The sequence below is a fragment of the Myotis davidii genome, unplaced genomic scaffold (genome assembly GCF_000327345.1).
Source record: "Myotis davidii unplaced genomic scaffold, ASM32734v1 scaffold6, whole genome shotgun sequence".
In the NCBI taxonomy this organism is placed as follows: domain Eukaryota; kingdom Metazoa; phylum Chordata; class Mammalia; order Chiroptera; family Vespertilionidae; genus Myotis; species Myotis davidii.
The window spans coordinates 18,747,586-18,769,864 of NW_006383011.1; the positions used below are offsets into that span (position 1 = coordinate 18,747,586).

The 22,279-nt window shown below is 44.2% G+C and overlaps 1 protein-coding gene and 1 pseudogene across 1 annotated transcript in view; both read left to right on the forward strand.

Annotated features, from left to right (window-relative positions):
• The first annotated feature begins 8,356 nt into the window (after positions 1-8,356).
• Positions 8,357-16,351, forward strand: LOC102758637 (annotated as a pseudogene).
• A 5,219-nt stretch (positions 16,352-21,570) lies between these two features.
• The window catches only part of KCNG3 (potassium voltage-gated channel modifier subfamily G member 3), a 33,805-nt gene continuing 33,096 nt past the window's right edge, over positions 21,571-22,279 (forward strand). The window contains exon 1 of the mRNA XM_006778694.2: positions 21,571-21,986. Coding sequence (XP_006778757.1) covers positions 21,571-21,986 — 416 coding nt within the window. The remainder of the gene's footprint in view (positions 21,987-22,279) is intronic.

Consider the following 22,279-nt stretch of genomic DNA (forward strand, 5'->3'; position numbering starts at 1 on the left):
TTTTTTTCCGGTGGGGTAGGCATTTTATTGTTAAAAAGAACGTCGCAGGCCCAAAATAGTGTCACTTATGCCCATGATACCAAACCTAGACCTAATGCCTCACTTAACTGTAGTTTCAATCCTTCCCAGAAATATAATCTTAATCAACCAGTCTAAAATGTTCTGGCCAACACTGATGAGGTTCTGTCATGTGAGTCCTCTCCACCCTCCCCCCACTCCTCCCTTTAGGATGCAGAGGCAATCTGCATGATAAAAACCCTTACTGTTCCCTCCCCACCACACACCTGGACTAAAAAATAATCTTCTGCTAACTGTAACCTTGCCCCACCCATCTGCCTATAAAGAACCTTCCATTTTGTACAGCCCCTTGGAGTGCCTATTTATTTATTTAAATATATTTTTATTGATTTCAGAGAGGAAGGAAGAGAGAGAAACATCCTTGATGAGAGAGAATCATGGATCAGCTGCCTCCTGCAAGTCCCCCACTGGGGATCGAGCCCACAACCTGGACTTGTGGCCTTGATTGGAATTGAACCTAGGACCTTTCAGTTCGCAGGCCGGCGAGGGCTGGAGTGCCCATTTAGTTGCTCCATGGAATGCTCCTGATTCATAATATGCTTAACAAAGTCAACTGGATCTTCACATGTACTCTGTTGAATTTTGTTTTTAAAATAGAGCCAGAGGCATGGATAATTTGGGCAGACTGACAAATGCCAGAGGGGAGAGGGGTGGAGGGACTGGATAAAGGAGGGGAAGGGATTAGCTAAAGAACATGTATGCATAGCTCAGGGACACAGACCACAGTGTGGTGAGGGTCAAGGGGGAGGTAGGCAAAGGGGGAGGGGAAGGGGGACATCTGCAATAGTGTCAACAATAAAAATTTTAAATAAAAACATTATATTCTTTCATATTTAGGTAACCAGATTCCTCCTTGACACCTCTCCCTGTGCGAGAGTGCCACGTCCCTCCATTTTTTATTAAATCCAACTCAGTGACTCTCTCAGGGAGACCATGGCCTTCCCTGCCCTGGTTCTCGCCCACAGCATTTCTCTTCTGAGTTACTGGCAAAGCTTTGCACTTTGCTAGGTTCTTTCTGTATTCCAGAGGGATCTCTTTGTCCTGCAAATCTCTTGAAGCTGCTCCCCGAAGAGGCTGTACTGGCCCCTCTACAGTTTAGCTGGGCCAGAACTGCCAGGCCCCTGCCTCCCTCCCCCACCACACACACTCTGCTACAGTGAAGTGCTAACCACTCCGAAAGCTGCTCCTGTCCTCCTTCCGTCTCCTAGCCTTTTATTCTGATGGTCCTTTCCCCTTAGATTCCACCTGGCAATTCCTACTCAGGACTTAAAATTCCTCTTCCCCAAGCACGTAGACCCGTAGACCGATGGATACTCCTCTGGGCTCCCTTAGCACTTGCGCATAGCTCCGTTATGGCACATTGCATTCCTATGCCTTGCTCTGGAATATACACTCTGGCATCTAGGCTGGAAAATACTTGTTTCCAGAAGGGTGAGAGATTGACATTAATAGGGTGTAAAGAGGAGGTGAGGTGTAATGCCTGGCACATAATGGGGGATGCAGCTGGACAAGCAAAAGCTAGAAAAATCTTAAGAGCTTTGATTGCTAAGCAGCTTTGGTAGGTGATCAGGAGCTTTTCATGTGGAGAGCAACACTGGACTTATTTTTTTTAATGTTTTTTTTTTATTGATTTTAGAGAGAGAAAGGGAGAGGGGGAGAGAGAGAAACATTAATCCCTACTGGGGATCAAGCCTGAAACCCCTATACCGAGCATGTGCCCTGATCAGGAATCGAACCAGTGACCTCTCAGTGCATGGAAAACTCTCAACCAACTGAGCCACAATGGCCAGAGTCTGGACTTATGTTTTTAAAAAGATAATCTGATTCTAGCATGGAAAATGGACTGGAGGACAGAGAGAGAAAATGTAAGATAGTGAGGAGTTCATTGCAGTTGTCCAGATAAGACATGAATGTTTACCCAAAAGGGACAGATGGAGAGGATGCAGGGAGGCATCTAGCTTGGCAGTAGTTATAAGGAAACGCCATTGAGTGCTTGTTTGGTAATGTGGTAAGAGCAAATTCGTGGGGAAAGATAGTTTTGTTTTAGTCACAATGAATTTTGAATATTTATAACAATACATAGTGCAGTTGGAAATACATATAGAGCTGAGTCTAGCGGGGAGAACTACAGTATAGATTTATGCATCTTTTCTAGAGATGGCAGTTAAAACCATAGAATTGGATAGGATCACTGAAGGGAAAATTGTAGAGTGAGATAAGACTAACATTTTTTCACATCTCTCTTCTTGTTATGATGTCACAAAATCCATAAGTGACATTAGTTCATCTACTTGAGAATTCACTTTGAGGACAGCGTTCTTTGGGATTAAAAATATTGGTGGCCCTAGCTAATGTGTCTTAGTGAATACAGCATTGGCCCATGGACTGAAGGGTCCCGGGTTTGATTCTGGTTAAGGGCATGTACCTCGGTTGCAGACTCGATCCCTGGCCCCAGTTGGGGTGCATGTGGGAGGCAACTAATTAATTTGTGATTGATGTGTCTCTCTCACATCTATGTTTCTCTATCTCTCCCACTCTCTCTAAAAATCAATGGAAAAATATCCTCCAGTGAGGATTAACAAAAACAAAAAATCTTGATGGTCTCATGACCAAGCTGTTTTCTGCTTCTATCATCACCCGGACTCTAAGTGTTAGAGGCCTCTGCTCTCTGTGGGACCAAAACAAACCATTATGTTGATCAAAGAATGGGTTGTTCAAGGTAAGATATTCCTTGATTGTCAACTGCCAACTAACTATTGCCAAGTATGCAGGCAAGAAATAAAAAGGGTGGTCCTAGCTGTTCATTACCCCTCTCTTCCCACTTGGGGATCTGTCTTGGGAAGTTCTAACAGCAAGCATTCTCTGAGAACTCACCCACCCCCTGCACAGGTGGGTCTAGGGGCATGGTTATCATTTAAAACTGTATTCCCCTGACCATAGCTGACTGGAGTAGGGGAAGACCCTATATTTTTTATTAAATATATTTTTATTGATTTTTTTACAGAGAGGAAGGAAGAGGGATAGAGAGCCAAAAACATCGGTGAGAGAGAAACATCGATCAGCTGCCTCCTGCACACCCCCCACTGGGGATGTGCCCGCAACCAAGGTACATGCCCTTGACCGGAATCGAACCTGGGACCCTTGAGTCCGCAGGCTGACGTTCTATCCACTGAGCCAAACCGGTTACGGCCAGAATAGACATTATTGAGAGGACTCAGGAGATACCTAAATCCTATCAATAGGCTGAATATATCTTTAGGACTGAAGCGGGTTTAGTAAAAATTGTAACTTAATCAACTGCTACCATGACTGAAAGATACCAAAGGGTACAGGAGTCTAGTACAAAATGAGTGCTTTGCAGTGTTTATTGAATGGATAAAGCTAAAATGCAAACATCAAATTGGGGAGAAATTTACAACAAAGGGCAAAACTTTTTCTCTGTATTTTCATCTCTCATTTGAATAAAGGTTTCTACAAAGCATTATCTTGTCCATCCACAGTCAGGCTCCTCCTTCCCCTCACCCCACTCAATGTTAATGTCTGGACAGGGTTGTGATGCACACTGGACCAATCAGAACTCTCCCCTGGGCATTTTTAAAATTTCTATCCCGAGGGAGGAAGATGCAGCTCCTTTTTGGGGGTAGATGTGAGGCTGATTTGGCAGACAAATTCCCAGCTGTGCGAAAGCCAGTCCGCAGCAGGAAGGAAAGCTGCAGATGATGCAGGGAGAAGGTGCCGCTTAAGTGACTCCAGTGGTCCCTGAGGCCAACTGCACCTGCCCTTCTTGCAGTTTGGTTACATGAATCAATAAAGCCACCAACTGGGACACCTATCAAACATGGGACACAAGTGATCACTACTACACACTCCTAATCATCCAATTGCTACTGACGCAGGATTGCTTTAGAGATGGTCTTCAACCTGTCCCCGTGCACAGGCTTGATTTGCTCTATGCTCCCTTCATTTGTGAGAACCAGGGGGAGATCTTCGGAGGGTCCATGCTCTGTGGCTTCTCTTTTATCCACACGCCCATGCTGGAAGCTGCAGAACCATTCTGTGGGTCCTTTCAGAGTGATCCAGGTCATCAACATGTACCCAAGGGGTACAAATGTATTGCCCACTCCAACATTCATTTTCCTCTTTCTTCTCAGTGGTAGAATTTTGATTTTATTCAAGGCATCCATTCACCTATCTAAATACCATTTCCTATCCCCTGTACTAAGTTCTGGCCAATGAAATATAGAGCATTGTGCCCTAACCGGTTTGGCTCAGTGGATAGAGCATTGTCCTGCAAACTGAAGGGTTCTGGTCAAGGGCATGTACCTTGGTTGCGGGCACATCCCCAGTAGGGGGTGTGCAGGAGGCAGCTGATCGATGTTTCTAACTCTCTATGCCTCTCCCTTCCTCTCTGTAAAAAATCAATAAAATATATCTTTTTTAAAAAAGGAAAGAAATATAGAGCATTGTATGGTACTACTGGGAGTCTCTTAAAAAGAAGGAAACGGTCTTATTCCTGCACTTTTCACTTTTATTCTGCCTGGAATGTGGAACTCTAATGGCCTTCCTGCATCATGAGACAATAAACCAATGATAGCTCCTCTGTAATCCAGGACCCAAGTTCCCTCTATCTTGCTTCTTTGTCCTCATTAGCTCATTTCTCATGGTCCACGATGGCTATTAGAAATCCGTGCGACCCTTTCTCATTAGGCCCTGTTGCATATAATAGACTAAGTCCAAAAAACCAGTAGCAAAACAAAACAGAAGATTATTTCTCTCAATTTTTTTTTCTCCTTGAGAATTAAAGTTCTCTCTTGTTTATGCGACTGTTATTTCGGGTGGTTGACCTTAAACAAATAGACTGCCATATATTTCTCCAGCAAAAATGTGTTTATTCAGGAACAACAAAGAATTGCAATATGCAACGTGCAGGTCTCATGGCAAACCCCGCCCATGTCCAGAGAAACTGCTCTTTTGTGGACTTGGGAGGAGCTGTTGTAAAAGGCAGAGTCCATTGAAGGAAACTGAAAGGTCAAAGTATAGTGACTTGTCATTGACTTGAGCTGTGTAAATCTCCCATTGGCTGAGCTGTTACTGGGCAGGGAGGACTCTTTTCTTCCTCCTGCTGAGGTAGACAAGTGGTATCACTTTCTGTCAGAGATGCCAGGTGCCTCTCCCTGTTGGGGTCAATAGTGTGTGTTGAGTGATATGTGCCTGAAAATGGTCTTCTAGAGGCCCTTCCTCCACATACACCATTTTAAATGAGGTTTCTGTTGATTAATTTTCACAAGGCTTTGTCTGTGTTATGTAACTGAACCTAATTAAGTAACCTAGGGCACTGGAGTGTATATTGGAGTCCGTGATGGGGCCGGTTCCAGGCCCACGTACAGTAAAGGGTAGGGCCCTGAGGGAATCTGCTCCCACCTTCAGCATCCTCCCAAACTTGTTAAACCTTTCACCGAGCAAAATGGGCAGAGAGACTTCATCTCAGCTACTTGTGAGAGGAGGAAGTCTGAGAGGGGTGTGCTCTTTACCTTTGCCTCTCTATTGAAGGTAAGGTTTCAGGTTTGATCATGTCCCTGCTTCATTGTTTCCTTGTCTGAGGACGTCTCTCCAGTCTAGAGCCAGAGTCTAGAGCACCACTGCCCAATAATGTGAGCTGTAAAGGCGATTTAAAATTTTCTAGTAGCCACATCTAAAAAAGTAAAAAGGGTGCTCACTTTGGCAGCACATATACTAAAATTGAAACAATCGAGAGAAGATTAGCATGGCCCTGTGCATGGATGACACACAAATTCATGAAGTACTCCATATTTTAAAATAAATAAAAAAATGAATACATAAATAACTAAAAAGATAGGTGAAATGAATTTTAATAACACAGTTTACTTAACCCAAATATATACAAAATATTATCATTTTCAATATCAATATAAACAGAATCATTATAAATTCGATTGGATCAAACATAATATCAAAATTATAAATGAGGTATTTTACATTCCTTTTTTGTTCTAAGTCTTTGACATCCAGTGTATATTATACACGTACAGGGCATCTCAATACTTCCATGTGACTAGTGGCATACTGTACAGAGCAAGTTTAGAATCTGCTTCTTTTCTCCTCCCAAGCCAGCCAGCCCATCTTCCTGTCTCTCGCTGTAATCTCATTGTAAGGTTTTGCCTCTCAGCCTGACCCTTTTGGATTGATGCATTTTTTTGGAGTGCTCTTGGATCTTTCAGATCCTTTTCTCCTGGTGCACGATGATGGACCAGCCCATCTCCATTCTGTACCTAGCCTTGATGACTTCAGTAGTCTAAAAGGAAAGGTCAGATGGGTGAAGTTCCTTGGGTGCTTCTCAAGTACACGGATAATCCTTTACATGGGCAGTTCCACATCACTGCTTCCCAAGAGTTAAGGTCTTGCGAAGAAAACAGAGTGGGAGGAAGAATCACCTAATGAGTAAGATTATTCTTGATTGCCAATCACTTGGGAAACTGGCAAGTCTTCAGATTGGAAATGAAAATTGGGAAATAGGGCAAAAGCAGGTGCAGAAGGATTTTCTCTTGCATGGCTGTTGGCACCTAAAGAAATGTGAAGATCTGGAGCATGAGGGATCAAGACTAGGGACTGGTAAAGTTGTGCCAGTTCCTATGGGTAAAGCAGTGATCTTCAAACAGTGCCCTGTGAAGTTCCTAGTTTGTGGAGATCCTGTAGGGCAGTGGTTCTCAACCTTCCTAATGCCACAACCCTTTAATACAGTTCCTCATGTTGTGGTGACCCCCAATTTCATTGTTACAAATTGAACATAATTAAAGCATAGTGATTAATCACAAAAACAATATGTAATTATATATGTGTTTTCCGATGGTCCCTGTGAAAGGGTTGTTCGACCCCCAAAGGGGTCACAACCCACAGGTTGAGAACCGCTGCTCTAGGGGCTACCTGAAATAGGATGGAGGGGGAACAAAAAGGAGGCACAGTGGATAGAAATCTGGGCTCCCCAAGCTCCCCTTCAACCTGAGCAGGGTATCTTTTATATATTTATACATTGAGGTTTTGCATATTATTTCTTATTTATTTATTTACTAAGGCCCAGTGCACGCCATTCACCCTCTTGTAGTCTAGGAGCCAGTGGGGGATGTCTGACTGACAGCTTAGGCCCATTTCCTGCGCTGCTATGTAGGCGGGCCGCTGCGCTTGCCAGCCGGCAGCCCAGCTTGTAGCTGAGTGGTGCTCCCCCTGTGGGAGTGCACTGACCACCATGGGGAAGCTCCTGTGTTGAGCATCTGCCCTCTGGTGGTCAGTGTGTGTCATAGCAACTGGTCGTTCTGCTGTTTGGTCGATTTGCATATTGCCCTTTTAGTAAATAGGATTTTTAAATCCTTGCCCAAGGATATTTTTTTTCCATTGATTTTTAGAGGAGGGAGAGGTGAAGGAGAGAGAGAAACATCCATGTGAGAGAGACACATGGATTGGTTGCCTCTTGCATGCACCCAGATGAGGGCTGGGAATTGAACCTGTAACCAAGATATGTACCCTTGACCAGGAATCAAACCTGAGACACTTCGGTCTGACACTCTAACCCCAGGGCACTATTTAATTTTTTTAAATGCATTTTTCATCTTTAAAAAACTGTATTTTTATTCAGAGGAATGGAAAGGGAGAGCTAGAAATATCAATGATTAGATAATTGATAAGCTGCCTTCTGCATGCCCCCCACTGGGATCGAGCCAGCAACCTGGGCATGTACCCTGGCTGGGAATTGAACTGTGACCTCTTGGTTCATAGGTTGAAGCTCAACCACTGAGCCATGCTGGCCAGGCACTATTTATTTTTTAAGTGGCTCTACCTAAAATAAACAAAAACCTGAACATCGCCGAGATAGATGAAAAAAACTGATGCTAACAGAGGGTAGGTGATTTTCCTAATCACACAGCTAAGCAGTGGTAAAGCCAGGATTCAAATGACCAGGTATATTTCCTAAAGCGAAGGCCCTTTTAGAAGAGAAAAGGCTAATTCCCTTGGCCCCTACAAAAACATGTGCTGCCTAGAGAGTCATGAGACCAAGAAGAGAGCTTATGGTATCTGATGGGAGAATGAATCTTTAACATTCAGTGATAATATCTGGGTGTAACGAACTCTCCTTGAGAATGTGGCCCTAACAAGCAGAGAAGTCTTAGGACTCTACAAAAGATTTTTGACATTTTTATATATCAAGAAACAGCTCTTTGGACATTCAGCTCGTTGGCCGAGGCCACAGACGTTCCATCCTAGAACCATGGCCCAGTTTGTCCGTAACCTCATGGAGAAGGCATCTGCACTGGTAAAGGTTGTTGTGATTTACTTGAAATGTAGATTGGCCACATTTTGGCACTATGCCAAGGTTGAGCTGGTTCCTCCAGCTCTTGCTGAGATCCCTAAAGCTATTCAGAGCTTGAAAAAAAAAATAGTAGTATTCCAACTGGTAGCTTCCAATGCTCAAAGTTAAGGAAGCTCTGCTGAATGGTTTGGTAACCACTGAGGTGTGGTTGTGGTTTTATGTCGGCAAGATCATAGGAAAGCGTGGCATCATTTGCTATAATGTTTCAAGACCAATCTTTTTAAAAAAATATTTATATTGATTTGAGAGAGAGAGAAAGGGAGAGGGAGAAGCATCAACTTGCTGCCTGTTATTGGGGATCAAGCCCCCTCCTGGGGATCAAGCCCACAACCCGGGCATGTGCCCTAACCAGGAATTGAACCTGTGACATTTTGATGCACAGGATGATGCTCAACCAACTGAGCCAGAGCTGAAGACCAATCTTTAATAACTGTTTCCTTTTGGTTTATTATCTTACTGTTTGACCATGGGTAATCAAGGGTATTTGAATTTTTTAAAAAATATTTTTTTTATTGATTTCAGAGAGGAAGGGAGAGGGAGAGAGAGAAAGAAACATCAATGATAAGAGAGAATCATTGATTGGCTGCCTCTTGCACGACCCCCACTCGGGATCGAGTCTGCAACTGGGCACGTGCCCCTGACCAGAATCAAACCCGGGACCCCTCAGTCCCCAGTTCGATGCTCCATCCACTGAGCCAAACCAGCCCGGGTGGGCATTTGAATTTTTAAAAAAGATACCAAAAAAAAAGAAGTAAAACTAAAAAGCTCTTTTTTTTATGAAAAAAGAAAAACTGTTTGAAATGTTTCAGTCAAAATACCTTCCCCAGGCTCTTTAAGCCTGTATTGTGTCCCTCTGTCTATAACACCATGGAAGTCAAAAGGGCTATGTGTTAAAGGTCTCATTAAGACCATCCTGCCTGCATATCATTTACATTACGATTCATAACAGTAGGAAAATTACAGTTATGAAGTAGCAACGAAAATAATTTTATGGTTGGGGGTCACCACAACATGAAGAACTGTGTTAAAGGGTCGCGGTATTAGGAAGGTTAAGAACCACTGCTCTAAACTGAACATTAAAACACATTTTTTTTTTCAGTAAAGAAGGGAAGGAAGAAAGGGAGGAAGACAGAGAAGAGAGGAAGGGAGGGAGGAAGAAAGAGGGAAGAGGGGGAAGAAAGGAGAAAAATGGAGGTAGGGAGGGAGACAGAGCCAAGCAGGCCTCAGTATTGCTCCAACACACTAGGCATGTAGCTGCCTCAGGGCCTTTGCCCTCCTCCTGTTCTGTTCTCCAGAAATCCTCACACCTGACTCCTTTCCTTCACCGAGGTCTTTGCTGAATGCAGAGGCCTTCCCTGACTATTCTATCTAAAAGAGAACCCTATCAGCCTGGCCAGCATGGCTCAGTGGTTGAGAGTTGACCTATGAACCAGAAGGTCAAGGTTTGATTCCCCATCAGGGCACATGTCCAGGTTGTGAACTTGATCCCCAGTGGGGGCTGTACAGGAGGTAGCCCATCAGTGATTCTCTCTCATCAGTGATGTTTCTATCTTTCTCTCCCTCTCCCTTCCACTCTGAAATCAATAAAAATATATTTTTAAAAATAAAAATAAAAGAGCACCCCATCATTCTGATCAGCTTTTTCTTCATCGCATTCATCAGCACCCAACATATTATATTTTACTTTGTAAACAACTGTCATGACTGTGTGTGTGTTTTTTAATCCTCACCCGAGGATATGTTTTCACTAATTTTAAAGAGAGTGCAAGGGAGAGGAAGAGAAACATTGATGTGAAGGTAGAACATCGATCAGCTGCCTCCTATACACCCCCTACTGGGGATTGACCCATCAACCTTTGGCCCAAACAACTGAGCCACACCAGCTGGCGCTCCTCCACTCAATTTTTTGGTGGTTCTGGGCACTGATTTCTAGGTCTGGGTGGGGTTATCTGGCTATAGACTTCTTCAGGTGGTATTTGGAATCCCTTTGTATCCTGGCTCCCTGGGAAAACATTGATTGACATGACACGGCCATTCTTTTTCTGTGGCAAAGGAGAGGTTTCAATGGAAAGTCAGAAGTAAAAGGATTCAATTCACCTGCCATAGCTCACCCTTAAGAGACCCAGGAGGATTCAGGTTTTGGTAATCCAATTGTATGTCATGGAATATTAGGTCTCTCCAGTTTGGCAATCAGGCCTGGAGGGTAGCCTTACTGCAGGTGCCCTTTAAAAAAAACACACTTTTTTTCTCTTCTACCAGTGCCAAAATACAAGATGGTAGGGCCTTAGTACTACCACATTCTGAGACAACATAGGACCACTCCAAGATTGGAGGCCTCTGCCTCCCTATTTACTTATTCATTCATTCATTCAATCATTTATTTATATTATTATAGACTAATGGATATGTATTTTGTACTTTGGTAATAATTCAATACCACTTAATTATTTTTGCTGAAATTGGTCCAGCTTTGGCCATTGGAACCTCTTTCAGTTGGCTCTTCTGTTGCCTGGACATACTGCCATCATTGTGGTGGCTTTGTTTCATGAGCAGTTCCTTACTTTCTGGCACTGTATGATACTCCGGATTCATTGTGCCCCAGTCCTAGAATCAGCCACTTCTCTAAGGAGCCCTGGTTCCTTTCTTGGAGAATGATATTAGAAGCCAAGATCTGGCCACTAGGTGTGCTCAACTATAGTTTCATTTTCTACTACAGTGGTTCTCAACCTTGGCTGCACATTAGAATCACCTGGGAATCTTTAATATCCTGATTTCTGGGCCTCATCCTCCGGAAATTCTGCTTGTTTGTGATGGGGTGGGGCCACAACATGAGTAACAAAGAAACAGAATTTCCGGAGGATGAGGCCCAGAAATCAGGATTTTAAAGATTCCCAGGTGATTCTAATGTGCAGCCAAGGTTGAGAACCACTGCTCTACTATTTCCTGACCTAAGGTAAAGTGTGCTATACTTTTGCTTCCATTTTGGTTTCCTAATTTCTTTGTATACTTTGATACTCATTCTCTCTTTTGCTTTCTCTATATAATTAAAGCTGCTTAAATAAGCTTTGGTTGGGGATGTCCATGGGTTTTCACCACTAGATTACTCAATCACATTTCTTGTCTCAAGTCTAGATTTGAGCATCTGCATCCATTTCTTTCCTTCGGAATGTAGGGTATCGACATTTTGTAAAATAAAACTATGACATTTGCCTTGAGTTTGCAACCCTGTTAAAAATTAGAATTCTATAAAACCATTTGTGGGGTAGAAAAGAGGGAGTCACTTGGGCACCTATGAAACTGGAGCCAGTGTGATCCTAATCAGAAAAGACTTGAATCTCATGAAGATATGTCAATTTTCTGTGCATAATAAAAAGCCTATTTTTTTTAAAGAGGGAGGAAAAGACAGGGAGAGAGAGAAACATTGATGTGAGAGCATAACTTCAACTGGCTGCCTCTTACACGCCCCCTACTGGGGATGAAGCAGACAACCCAGGCATGTGCCCTGACAGAATCCAACAGGCAATCTTTTGGTGCTCAGGACAACACCCAACCAACTGAACCACATGGCCAGGGCATATTTATGGTTTTTAAAATCATTTTATATCTGCTGCTGCCACCCCGAAACCCAAGTATGGCCCCAAGTCCTTCTCTTTTCAGTTTAACAAACATAGACTGAACTTTGTATATAAAAATCTTTAAAAATACACACACACACACACACACACACACACAAATGAAGAAGTAAAATATAGATTTTTTAATAAGCAGCTTAGAAATGGTGAGCTAACAGAGCACAGTATTCTTGTCCTAAGATAACCATGATTTGCCCAATTGTCTTTATTGCAGACATGGGATGCTTCATGCTCTCACTTCTGTCTCTCAACCTGCGGTGGAGGAGAGGGCCAGCATTGCTGGGTCTGATAGGAGTCTGAGATCATTCCTGGGCCTTACTGGCATGAGCCTCCATTTGCCCCTCAAACTAGCCTGGGGTGTGTACCCACCCTGGTGGTTCTCTGGCCCTCTCAGGTTCTCCCCAATTCCCACCTCACTGCCTCCAGCACTCATCTTCTGGGCTTCAAGCCAGGTGAGCTTAATTCTCCAAATGTCCCTCCTGGGATCCCTCTTTCTCTGCCCTGGAAGTTCTACCCTTTCTCTGTCCTATCTGACTATCCAAAGAATGTTTCTGAAGATCTTGAAAAGCCTGGTTATACCCTTTCATGAAGCTGGGCCTCTTGCTAGCTTTAGGTATAGTGTCACCATTGAATGCCAGGTGGCTGTCTTCTTAATTTAGAGTCCATCCCCTTTCTTGGTTGCAGTCACTGCTCTTTCCTCCATATGCCTCCTAGTGGCCCTCTCAGGAAGGTTCTTTTATTTTTATTTTTTATATAGCCCCTAAAATGTTCAGTTCTAAGGGTATTTTTGCACCAAGAAGATTGACCTACTCAAGCTCAATGATGGTAAGATCCTTTCTCAGTCAAATTCTGAAGAGGAACCAAGTTATTCCAAGCAGTTCTCATTTTATCCCATAAAATCCCTCTGACCCCAATTGGTTTTGCAACATAAATCACTACAGTTTGACATCCAAAAAAAATACATTAAATAAGGTGCTTGCTAAGGCAGAGATGAAATTGGGTGCCCACTGCAGGAATGAAAAAAGCCTCTCCTATACGTCTACTTGATTATTTAGAAAGTTAGAAGTAAGGGCAAAGTGCACATTCTTCTAGGGGATGCCATAGTGATGGAATCAAATGAATTGGCACTATTACTAGTATATCTCACAAAATTTCACAGTATGAGAAAACTGTTTGTTTGAGTGACGCCATTAAAATTGGAGTTTCCTTAAGGGTCCTCCTATCTGTAAGTCTCAGCAATGTTTAATTTATATAGAATGCAAATAACACTCTTGAGGTGGTGACTACTGTGAAATCACAGTGACTATACATGGAATGTCTTGACTAATGTTGAATTAATGAAAATTATATTCGCTATGTCTTCCTTTCTGTAAGTATCTGTGGCTATTGAGATAGACCGGTGGTACAGTCATTGAGTGTCTGCTAATCCCCTGACACGAAGTTAAAAACACACTGTATCTAAAGAAGAGAATGCCTTGTCATCCTCAAAGGAAACTTGGTAAGCCTATTTTCTCCTTTCTTTGGAGATTTACACTGACATCTGCTCTAATTGTTCTTGCTGTTTCAGACATCACCACAGAAGCTAGTGAAAGGATAAGAAGCTTCTCAGAGTCCTTTGCTATAAAGATTTTTATTTGTGATGACTTTCCCGCAGGAAGGGAAAAAAAATCCTACTTGGAAAACCTAAAGTACTGGTGATCCTGTTGTAATAATCTGGTTGGTTATTATATAACAAGAAAGAGCAAAGAGAAGACTAGATAATACAGGCATGCCATTTATACAGCTTTGCCAGAAAGCTGTAGCTAACACTCTCCGAGTCTGTTCCCTCATGATTGATGGGGACTAGACAATAGGTGCATGTCCAGTAAGGTCTGGGTGAGGTAGGAAGGTGTTTACCTGTCAGTCACACCTGGGAACAAGTCAGTGGCCAGAAGAGGTGTGGCCACTGCATGGACACGAAACCTGAATATTTAATCTCCTAGACAACGGGAGTTCTTGATCTTGGCTCTCTGTCCTCTGGCTCTCTTGGGACTCCAGTTGCAGGGGCCCCATTCCCTTGCATTCACCAACGTGACTCACAGCCATGGGGGACTTACACAGTGGACTGATGGACTGAATCTAGCCTGATACTCTGCCAGGCCCAGCTCCAACATGGAAAGGAAACTTTGGACACTGGCCTTGCTTTTGGCTCTCCTGGAACCCCAGCTGCGCCTTTTCCAAGACTGGATTAAGGGACATGGGACTTTGGAACCCGAGGAATGTAACTCCATGCAAACAAAGTCTTTACCACATCTCATGCTCATTTCAGCAGTGCCTCAAGAACTCCTCTCCCACGAGCGACAGGGAAATCTGGCCCATTACTTCTCCCGCAACACTAGCAAATGTGAAGCAGAGGGCAACGTTCCTTGAAGACACAGAAGGTCCTACCTGGGGACAGGATGTTCCTGGGCCGTGCGGCCACATGGAATTACAGTGGGTACTCTTCTTAGCTTTTAGTTGTTGTTCTTGTTAATCCTCACCCAAGGATATTTTCCCATTGTTTTTTTAGACAGAGTGGAAGGGAGGGCAACAGAGAGACAGAGAGACACATAGGAATTGGCTGTCTCCTGCAGGCACCCTGACCAAGGCCAGGGATCCAGCCCACAACTGAGGTACATGCCCTTGACCGGAGTTGAACCCGGGACCCTTCAGTCCACATGCTGATGCTCTATTCACCGAGCCAAACTGGCTAGGGCTCAGCATTATTTTTGCTGAGCCACTGGCTCTGTTCTCTGACCCAGGCCTGAGACAGACTTTTACCAACCGAACTGCTTCTGCTTCCAACCTCCTTTAAAAACTACAAATCTTCCAAATTGCTGTACCTCTCAGCTTTCTACTGAAAGCATATTTTTTGCTTTATTTTTTCTAACCTGTAAGAACATGTGTTGCAGGAAAAACAGAAAAATGCCTGGAATTTTTGCCATAGAAGGGTAATGGGATCACACACACACCAGACTTGGATTGTGTATTTTAAATTCTGTACACCTTGGAGAAAAATGCAATTGCTGTTGAAGAGTATATCAATTATTAAGTGTGGAGCCAGTGCTATTTTGGTTGTATCTACAATGAGAAGATCATTTCCAGGAATACCCTATGCTTCATTTCAGTCAACCCCAGCCCCAATCTTTCCTCAGACAGAAATAACAGCACTGGGGCAGGGGGGTAGTGTGGGGCTGGGACTGTGGGTCAGGGAAATTGATTGTGATTGGGACAGAAGGATAAGAACAGCGGGTGTTTTTTTTAAAACTGACTCCTAAAGTAGTTAATTTTGGTTCATTATATTGATAAGGCAGCTGTCCTCTCTGCAGAATGGATAGAACAGAGTTGGCAACTTCCATCATTTAGAAAATGTCTTTGATTTTTCTTGTGAGTAGAATCCTCCCGCAGGCTGTCTGACTGTGCCCTGCGATGTGATAAGGAGCAGAGTGGGGGAATCCCTGTCTCTCTGCTTGGCTCTCCCACTTCCTTCCTGCCTGGGCTCGAGACCTACTTCGCTGGAAAGCTTCTCTTCTTGATCTGGAGCACCCAGTCAGGCTGTTGGGTCTCTGAGATGTCCATCTACCACCGGAACAATGACCTTTTACATTTCTGTCCATATTTCCTGTAGTTCCTGACCTAAGACACACAGAGCCTTCTGGATCCACATCCAATCCTTTCTGGACAGTTTCATTATTCTTTGGAAATAATTTAATAGTGGACAGTTCTTTCCTTGCAGCCCTTGGTCTGTCTCCACGTTGTCTCTTTCCTCCAGGGACAAGTAGGAGAGGATGATGGGACCCAGACACCACTGGAGCTGATTCTAAGAACTTTTCTAACTAAAGCACCTGCTAGATAAGGAATATAGGGGTGCTCACTGATCCAGGGTAGGGGCCCCCTCTATGAGTAGGGCCCTGCAGTGCCAGGAGGCTGGCATATACTGCAAGTACAGAGGGAAAGCAGTGCCAAGGTCTCTCCTGCCAACCATTTAACAAAACTGAGGTGTTTTTTTCAGAAAGAGCCTGGATTTCCCAAGGTGATCAATTCCTGCCTCACTATACATATACACTGAGACTGTTAGTTCAGCACTCAGAGAACTTTACTTTAATCAACAGTGATAGTCATTCATCCCTTCCACAAATAGTTACTGCGCTTCAACAAGGAGCCTGGCACTGCTCCGGGAGCTGAGGACACCACTGTGAACGAGATCCAGGGTTCTTGTTCTCCAATGGAGCGAGCAGAGTAATGAATGATAAACAAGAAGCAGGTGCATGAGCAAGATGATTTTTTATAGTGAGAAGGGAGTAAAGAAAACAGGTTGATATGCTAGAACAAATCGTTGGGGAAGGCCTCTCTGAGGAAGTGACATTTGAATTGAGACTTGACTGACAAGGAGTCAACCACAGTGCTCTGGGTCAGAGTTCCAGGCAGAGGGAGCAGCAGGTGCACGGCGCCCAATGTAACTGAGCAGAGAAGGAGGCAGGTCACAGTAAGGATGGGCGGAGAAAAAGGAGAGAAAGGGAATTTGGTAGGAGGGTATGTGCTGTGACATTAAAAAAACAAACTAGTTTTTTCAAAACTGAAAACATAATTCTTACATTTGGTGAAATAATAAAATAAATAAAAGAACAAGAGGTTTACAATAACCAATAACAAGTAGGTCTCCTACCTACTCCAACCTTCCCAGTCCCTCAATGAAGAAACAGACACCCATAACTGTATTTTTTAAAAAAATATATTTTATTGATTTTTTACAGAGAGGAAGGGAGAGGAATAGAGAGTTAGAAATAACGATGAGAAAGAAACATCGATCAGCTGCCTCCTGCACCCCCCCCCACTGGGGATGTGCCCGCAACCAAGGTATATGCCCCTGACCGGAATCGAACCTGGGACCCTTCAGTCCGCAGGCTGACGCTCTATCCACTGAGCCAAACTGGTGCTGGCCCATAACTGTATTTTATGTATCCTTTCAGAAATCTTATTATATACCTATTAGAGGCCCGGTGCACGACATTCCTCTCACAGTCCAGGACCCCTTGGGGGATGTCCACCTTCCCTGAGGGGTCCTTAGCACTGCCCATGAAGCGGAGGCGGGAGAGGCTCCCACCACCTCCGCTGCACTCGCCAGCTGTGAGCCCAGCTTCTGGCTGAGTGGTGCTCCCCCTGTGGGAACGCACTGACCAGCTGGGGGCAGCTCCTGTGGTGAGTGTCTGCCCCCTGGTGGTCAGTGCGCATCATAGTGACTGGTTGTTCCACCATTTGGTCGATTTGCATATTAGCCTTTTATTATATAGGATATTCATATATCTTTATTATGAAGAAGGAATAATTTAGCCCACAGCTCAGGACCTAGGCTCTTTCTGCTTAGCAATGTGTGCTGACCACCCTGGCCGGGTGCATATGGGAGGCAGCCGATTATTGATATTTCTCTCTCACATCGATTTCTCTCTTTCTCTCTCTCTTCCTTCCTCTCTCTACAGATGAATAAATAAACATATCCTCAAGTTAGGATAAAAAAAAGAGTGTGCTGACCTTTCTTACACTCTGGAGGGGCTCTTCATTATAGATATGGCAAAAGAGTGCATTTTGATCTAGTCTGGAGGAATAACTGTCAACATTTAAAAATAGGCTTAAATGAAGCTCAAGGTTTGAAATTTTTATTTTTACTCTTTTATTATGGACAACCTAAATTAAATAAAAGGGGGAGAGATTAATATCACCCAGCTTCAACAATTACCAACTCATGGCCAATTTTGTTTCACCTATGTCCCTCCCTCTCCACTTGCCCCTACCTTTGACTATTTTTAAAAAAAATATATTTATATTGATTTCAGAGAGGAGAGGGAGAGAGATAGAAACATCAATGGTGAGAGAGAATCATTGATCAGCTGCCTCCTGCACACCCCCTACTGGGGATGGAGCCCACAACCTGGGCATGTGCCCTTGACTGGAATCAAACCTGGGACCTTTCAGTCCACAGGCTGACGCTCTATCTACTGAGACAAACCAGCTAGGGCTGCCTTTGATTATTTTGAAGCAAGTATCAGATATTATATCATCTCCTCAAATATTTCAGGATATGAAAGTGGCTTTTTGAAGATTAATTACCTTGTAGAATGACCCACATCCAAGAGTTGCCAGATTGCTTCCTCTGGTATTACCTAACCTGTTCCTCCCTCCCCAGGGGTGTTCGATGTTTGGTAGAGAGGCCAGTTGGCAGTGAACCTACATGGGAGGCTAGAGGGCCTATGTGGACTTTGGGTTTCAGTACTGGGTCCAGCACTTACTAGGTCCTGGGGAGTAGCTTCTGGACAAAATGGGAAATTCTGGGAGGGGTCAGAGGAAGTTCCCTTCTCTTCCCTGCCAAGGAAGCACATGTCTCCTGCACTACTGGGGATCGAGCTCGCAACCCGGGCATGTGCCCTTGACCGGAATCAAACCTGGGACCCTTCAGTCCACAGGCTGACACTCTATCCACTGAGCCAGACCAGCTAGGGCATTACACTGAATTTTTGATGGTTCAGGTTACTGATTTGCGGTTGGTCACATTTTTAGATGAATCAATTCACTTGTCCAATTTGTATTTATTTAGAACCCAGTAATGAGAATGAGCATGGCCTATTTGGGCTTGTGGAAGCGTACATAAAGTGAAATTTTTTTTCGTGTCATGCACTGAGCTATAGCCCAGCCTCACATCATCTCATTTAATCCTCACAAATCACCTCTTTGATGTAGCTATCATTATCTCTGCTACATGGAGGAGAAAATGGAGGCTTAAGGAGATTAAGGAACTCGATCCAGGTCACTTAGCAAACAAGTTGTGCAGCCAAGATTTCAATCTAGGGAGGGCCCCTAATAACCAGTTTGAACTTTATTGTAATACTGGAGGCCCAATGCACAAAATTCGTGCAAGGGGCTCAGCCCCCGCTACTGAGGCGGAAGGACGTCCGGTCTAATTAGCATATTGCACTTTTATTATTATAGACTAGAGGCCCGGTGCATGAAATTCATATGTGTGTGTGTGTGAGTGTGTGTGTGGGGGGGTGTCCCTCAGCCCAGCCTGCACCCTCTCCAATCCAGGAACCCTCAGGGGATATCTGACTGCCGGTTTAGTCCCACTCCCTCTCTTAGTCCGGGAACGCTGGCTCCTAACTGCTCACCTGCCTGCCGGCCTGATCGCCCCTAACCGCCTCTGCCTCGCCCCCTGCCACTGTGGCTTTGTCTGAAAGGAGGACCGGACGACCGGAAGATAACTGGTTGATCTGGTCTAATTAGCATATTAACCTTTTATTAGTATAGATAATATTGTAAATCTGTAGATCTACAGACCTTTTTGGTTCTCCAACTTGGGAATGACTTGATTAAAATGAACAGAAGGAAGAGCTGTCTGGTGGCACATTACAGGATTCACAGGAGGAGGAAAGAAATGGAGTGCAGGGAGATCAGATAGAAGGTTGTGGCAGCAATGCAGGCCCTGAAGATGGAGTGATTAGAGTTTGGAACTAGAAAACCTGGTTCCAGCCCATCTCTACCATGATGCTGCTGGCTGGGGTACCTAAGGCAAGTTACAGCCACCACATCTCTGGAGCCTTCTTACTCCTCCCTAAATAGTGGGTTGATAAATTGAGATGCCAAAATCTCTTGGTTCTTTCAAATTCTAAAATTCTGCCTGATGCCTTTAAATTTTAATGCATTCTAAAGATTTATATATGAAGGCCCTAAATATCATCTGGAATCCAAGAAAGAATTTAGATGTCATAATTCTTAACATAGTTTTCAAAGTACAAAAGAGTAAAATTGTTTTTAAGAAGGTTTTCTAAGCCAGACAAGCCAATTGTTTCTGCACCTTACTGTTTCCTTTGTTTAAGAAAATGACTTGGGTATTGCTGCTACAGCAGTGGTTGATGAATCAAATAGGAATATTACTCTGGAAACAAATGAAATGATTTAAATCCATCTCTAAGAAATGTTGGAGGCACAAATTGTATTGCCATCATATTAATTTGTTTTCTGAGTTCATATTTAATTCAAAATGTGATATTCCTTTAACTGGTCCAATCAACAGAGTTTAGAGCGATTTTAGATGGAAAACACAGGAAATAAATACAGTAATGTTGGAGCAAATAATCAACAAAATAATTGGTCTGTATTCTGTGGCTTGTGATGCTTCTAGAAAGTATTTTTAACAATTCTGTGAGGAATTGGCTCTTGTTGAAGCCAGGCTCTTCTCTCAACTCACATCTGCAAACTGTTCTCCATCCTCATCTGCTATAACAAATCAGTGTCCAGGCTCTGCTGAGCCCTCGGCCTCCGTGTTTCCTTTCTCATCTACGAAGACTTGGGGCTGGGGTTTTCATTCCTGGGTTGCAGAAATGGACTTCTCCTTAGACTAACCCAACAGGCAAAGGAATCTTCCTTTAATAAAGGCCATTTATACGATTAAAACCTTCTAGGATGAAATCTAAATTCTGCAGTTGAGGTCCCCATCCTTACAGCCAAGCAAATGCATTCATTCACTTTCTCTAGACTTTAATCCTTCACATCTGAGAGTTTTCTCCTTGGAATGCTCTGTTCTTTCAGCCGGCTCATGATCATCACCTCCTTTGATTCTATCCTGAAACTCACTTCCTTCAGGATGTTTTCCTGGGTTAGTAGCTACTTAGCAAAGAAACAACTCCTACTTTTGAGCTTTCAATCATATTAAATACTTTTAAGATAAATTATTCGCATCTAGGGGTACATAACTTATAGATTTTCATTCTTTAAGAAACCACCCACCAATAAACTAAAAAATAAATAAACAAATAAATAAATAAATAAAAGTAAAAAGGAAAGACACAGACAACAGTATGGTGATCGTCAGAATGGAAGGGGGCACAGGGGGATGTGGAAGAGGGCAAAAGGGGGATAAATGGTGGCGGAAAGAGACTCTGGGTGGTGAGCACAGGATGCAGTACGTAGATGATGTGTCATTGAGTTGTACACTTAAAACCTGTATGGTTTTATTTACCAATGTCATCCCAATAATTTAATTTAAAAAAAGAAAAGCAAAGAAACCACGTAGTGATTTTTTTTTTTTACTTTCTGAGAGAACACTCCCAATTTTCAGGTGTCTTCTCCGCCCCGCCCCGCGTCCCCCCAGGAATCCATACTAGACCTAGAGCAAAATGACTCTTTTTGGTGACCTCTAGTGGGCACGAGACAATCCTACAAAATTACGAAAAGTGAAGGGCAAAGTAAACCCTTCTTAGTAACCAGCTGGGTTCTCTCAGGTCAGATGACCGCACATCCCACCCAGCTCCACCCTTATTTTTTCTTCCAGTATTTGTTTTGCATTTAACATAGTTTGCCTTACGACTCACCTGTTTCAGCTCTGCGCGGGCTGGACTGCCGGTGTCAGATGTCTCGTGAATTGCTGGGAGCAGTTTAAAACGATCCCGGCCAAGCGGAGCCCATTGTCTAGGCATGGGCCAGAGCAAGCACAGGGCAGTTCGCCCCGCGGAGTCTTCAGGGGTTCGTAGAGCTCCAAAGGCCGGTGCTGCAGCCAGCTTTGGGGTGCGCGGGGGGCAATCAAGACTTTATGAAAAGGAGGATGCAGACGAAGGCAACGAGCAACTCTGTTCTTGCCGGTGGCAAGGCGATTCTCCCCAGACTTTCACCCCACTCTACGGGAAGAGTCACGATGGGGGTCAGGGCGTGCTACTTGTAGGCGCCCTCTTAGGACCGGTGCCCCAGAAAGCGGGGGCCGGGGCCGTTCTCCTCCGCGGGAGAGTGGCACCGAGGTTGGGCGTTGGGGTGTGTGGCCGCCCTCGGAGCACGCGGTACGTGATCTCCGCGCCGGGAGAGGAAGAGCAAAGTCGGCAAGGAAAGCAATTGCTGGGGTATCTTCTCTGAGAAAAAAGAAACCGAGCTGGGTTCTGGATAGTTTCTGGAACAAGCTCTCTTTTCAAACGCCGTCTGTCCCCGCCCCTCCAATCCCGCACCCCAGTCCTCACCCGTGCTTACCACGTTCCCTCCCTTTGGGGGCTGATAACGGGCTCTTGGGTACTGTCCAAGCCATCCCGATGGCCCCGGGCGGGACGCGGGAGCAGGTATCCCAGCCCCAGGGCTTGGCTCCCCCCTCCACCCGGGGGCTCCCCGCTCCCCACCTCCCCGCCCCGCGGACCCCTCCCGG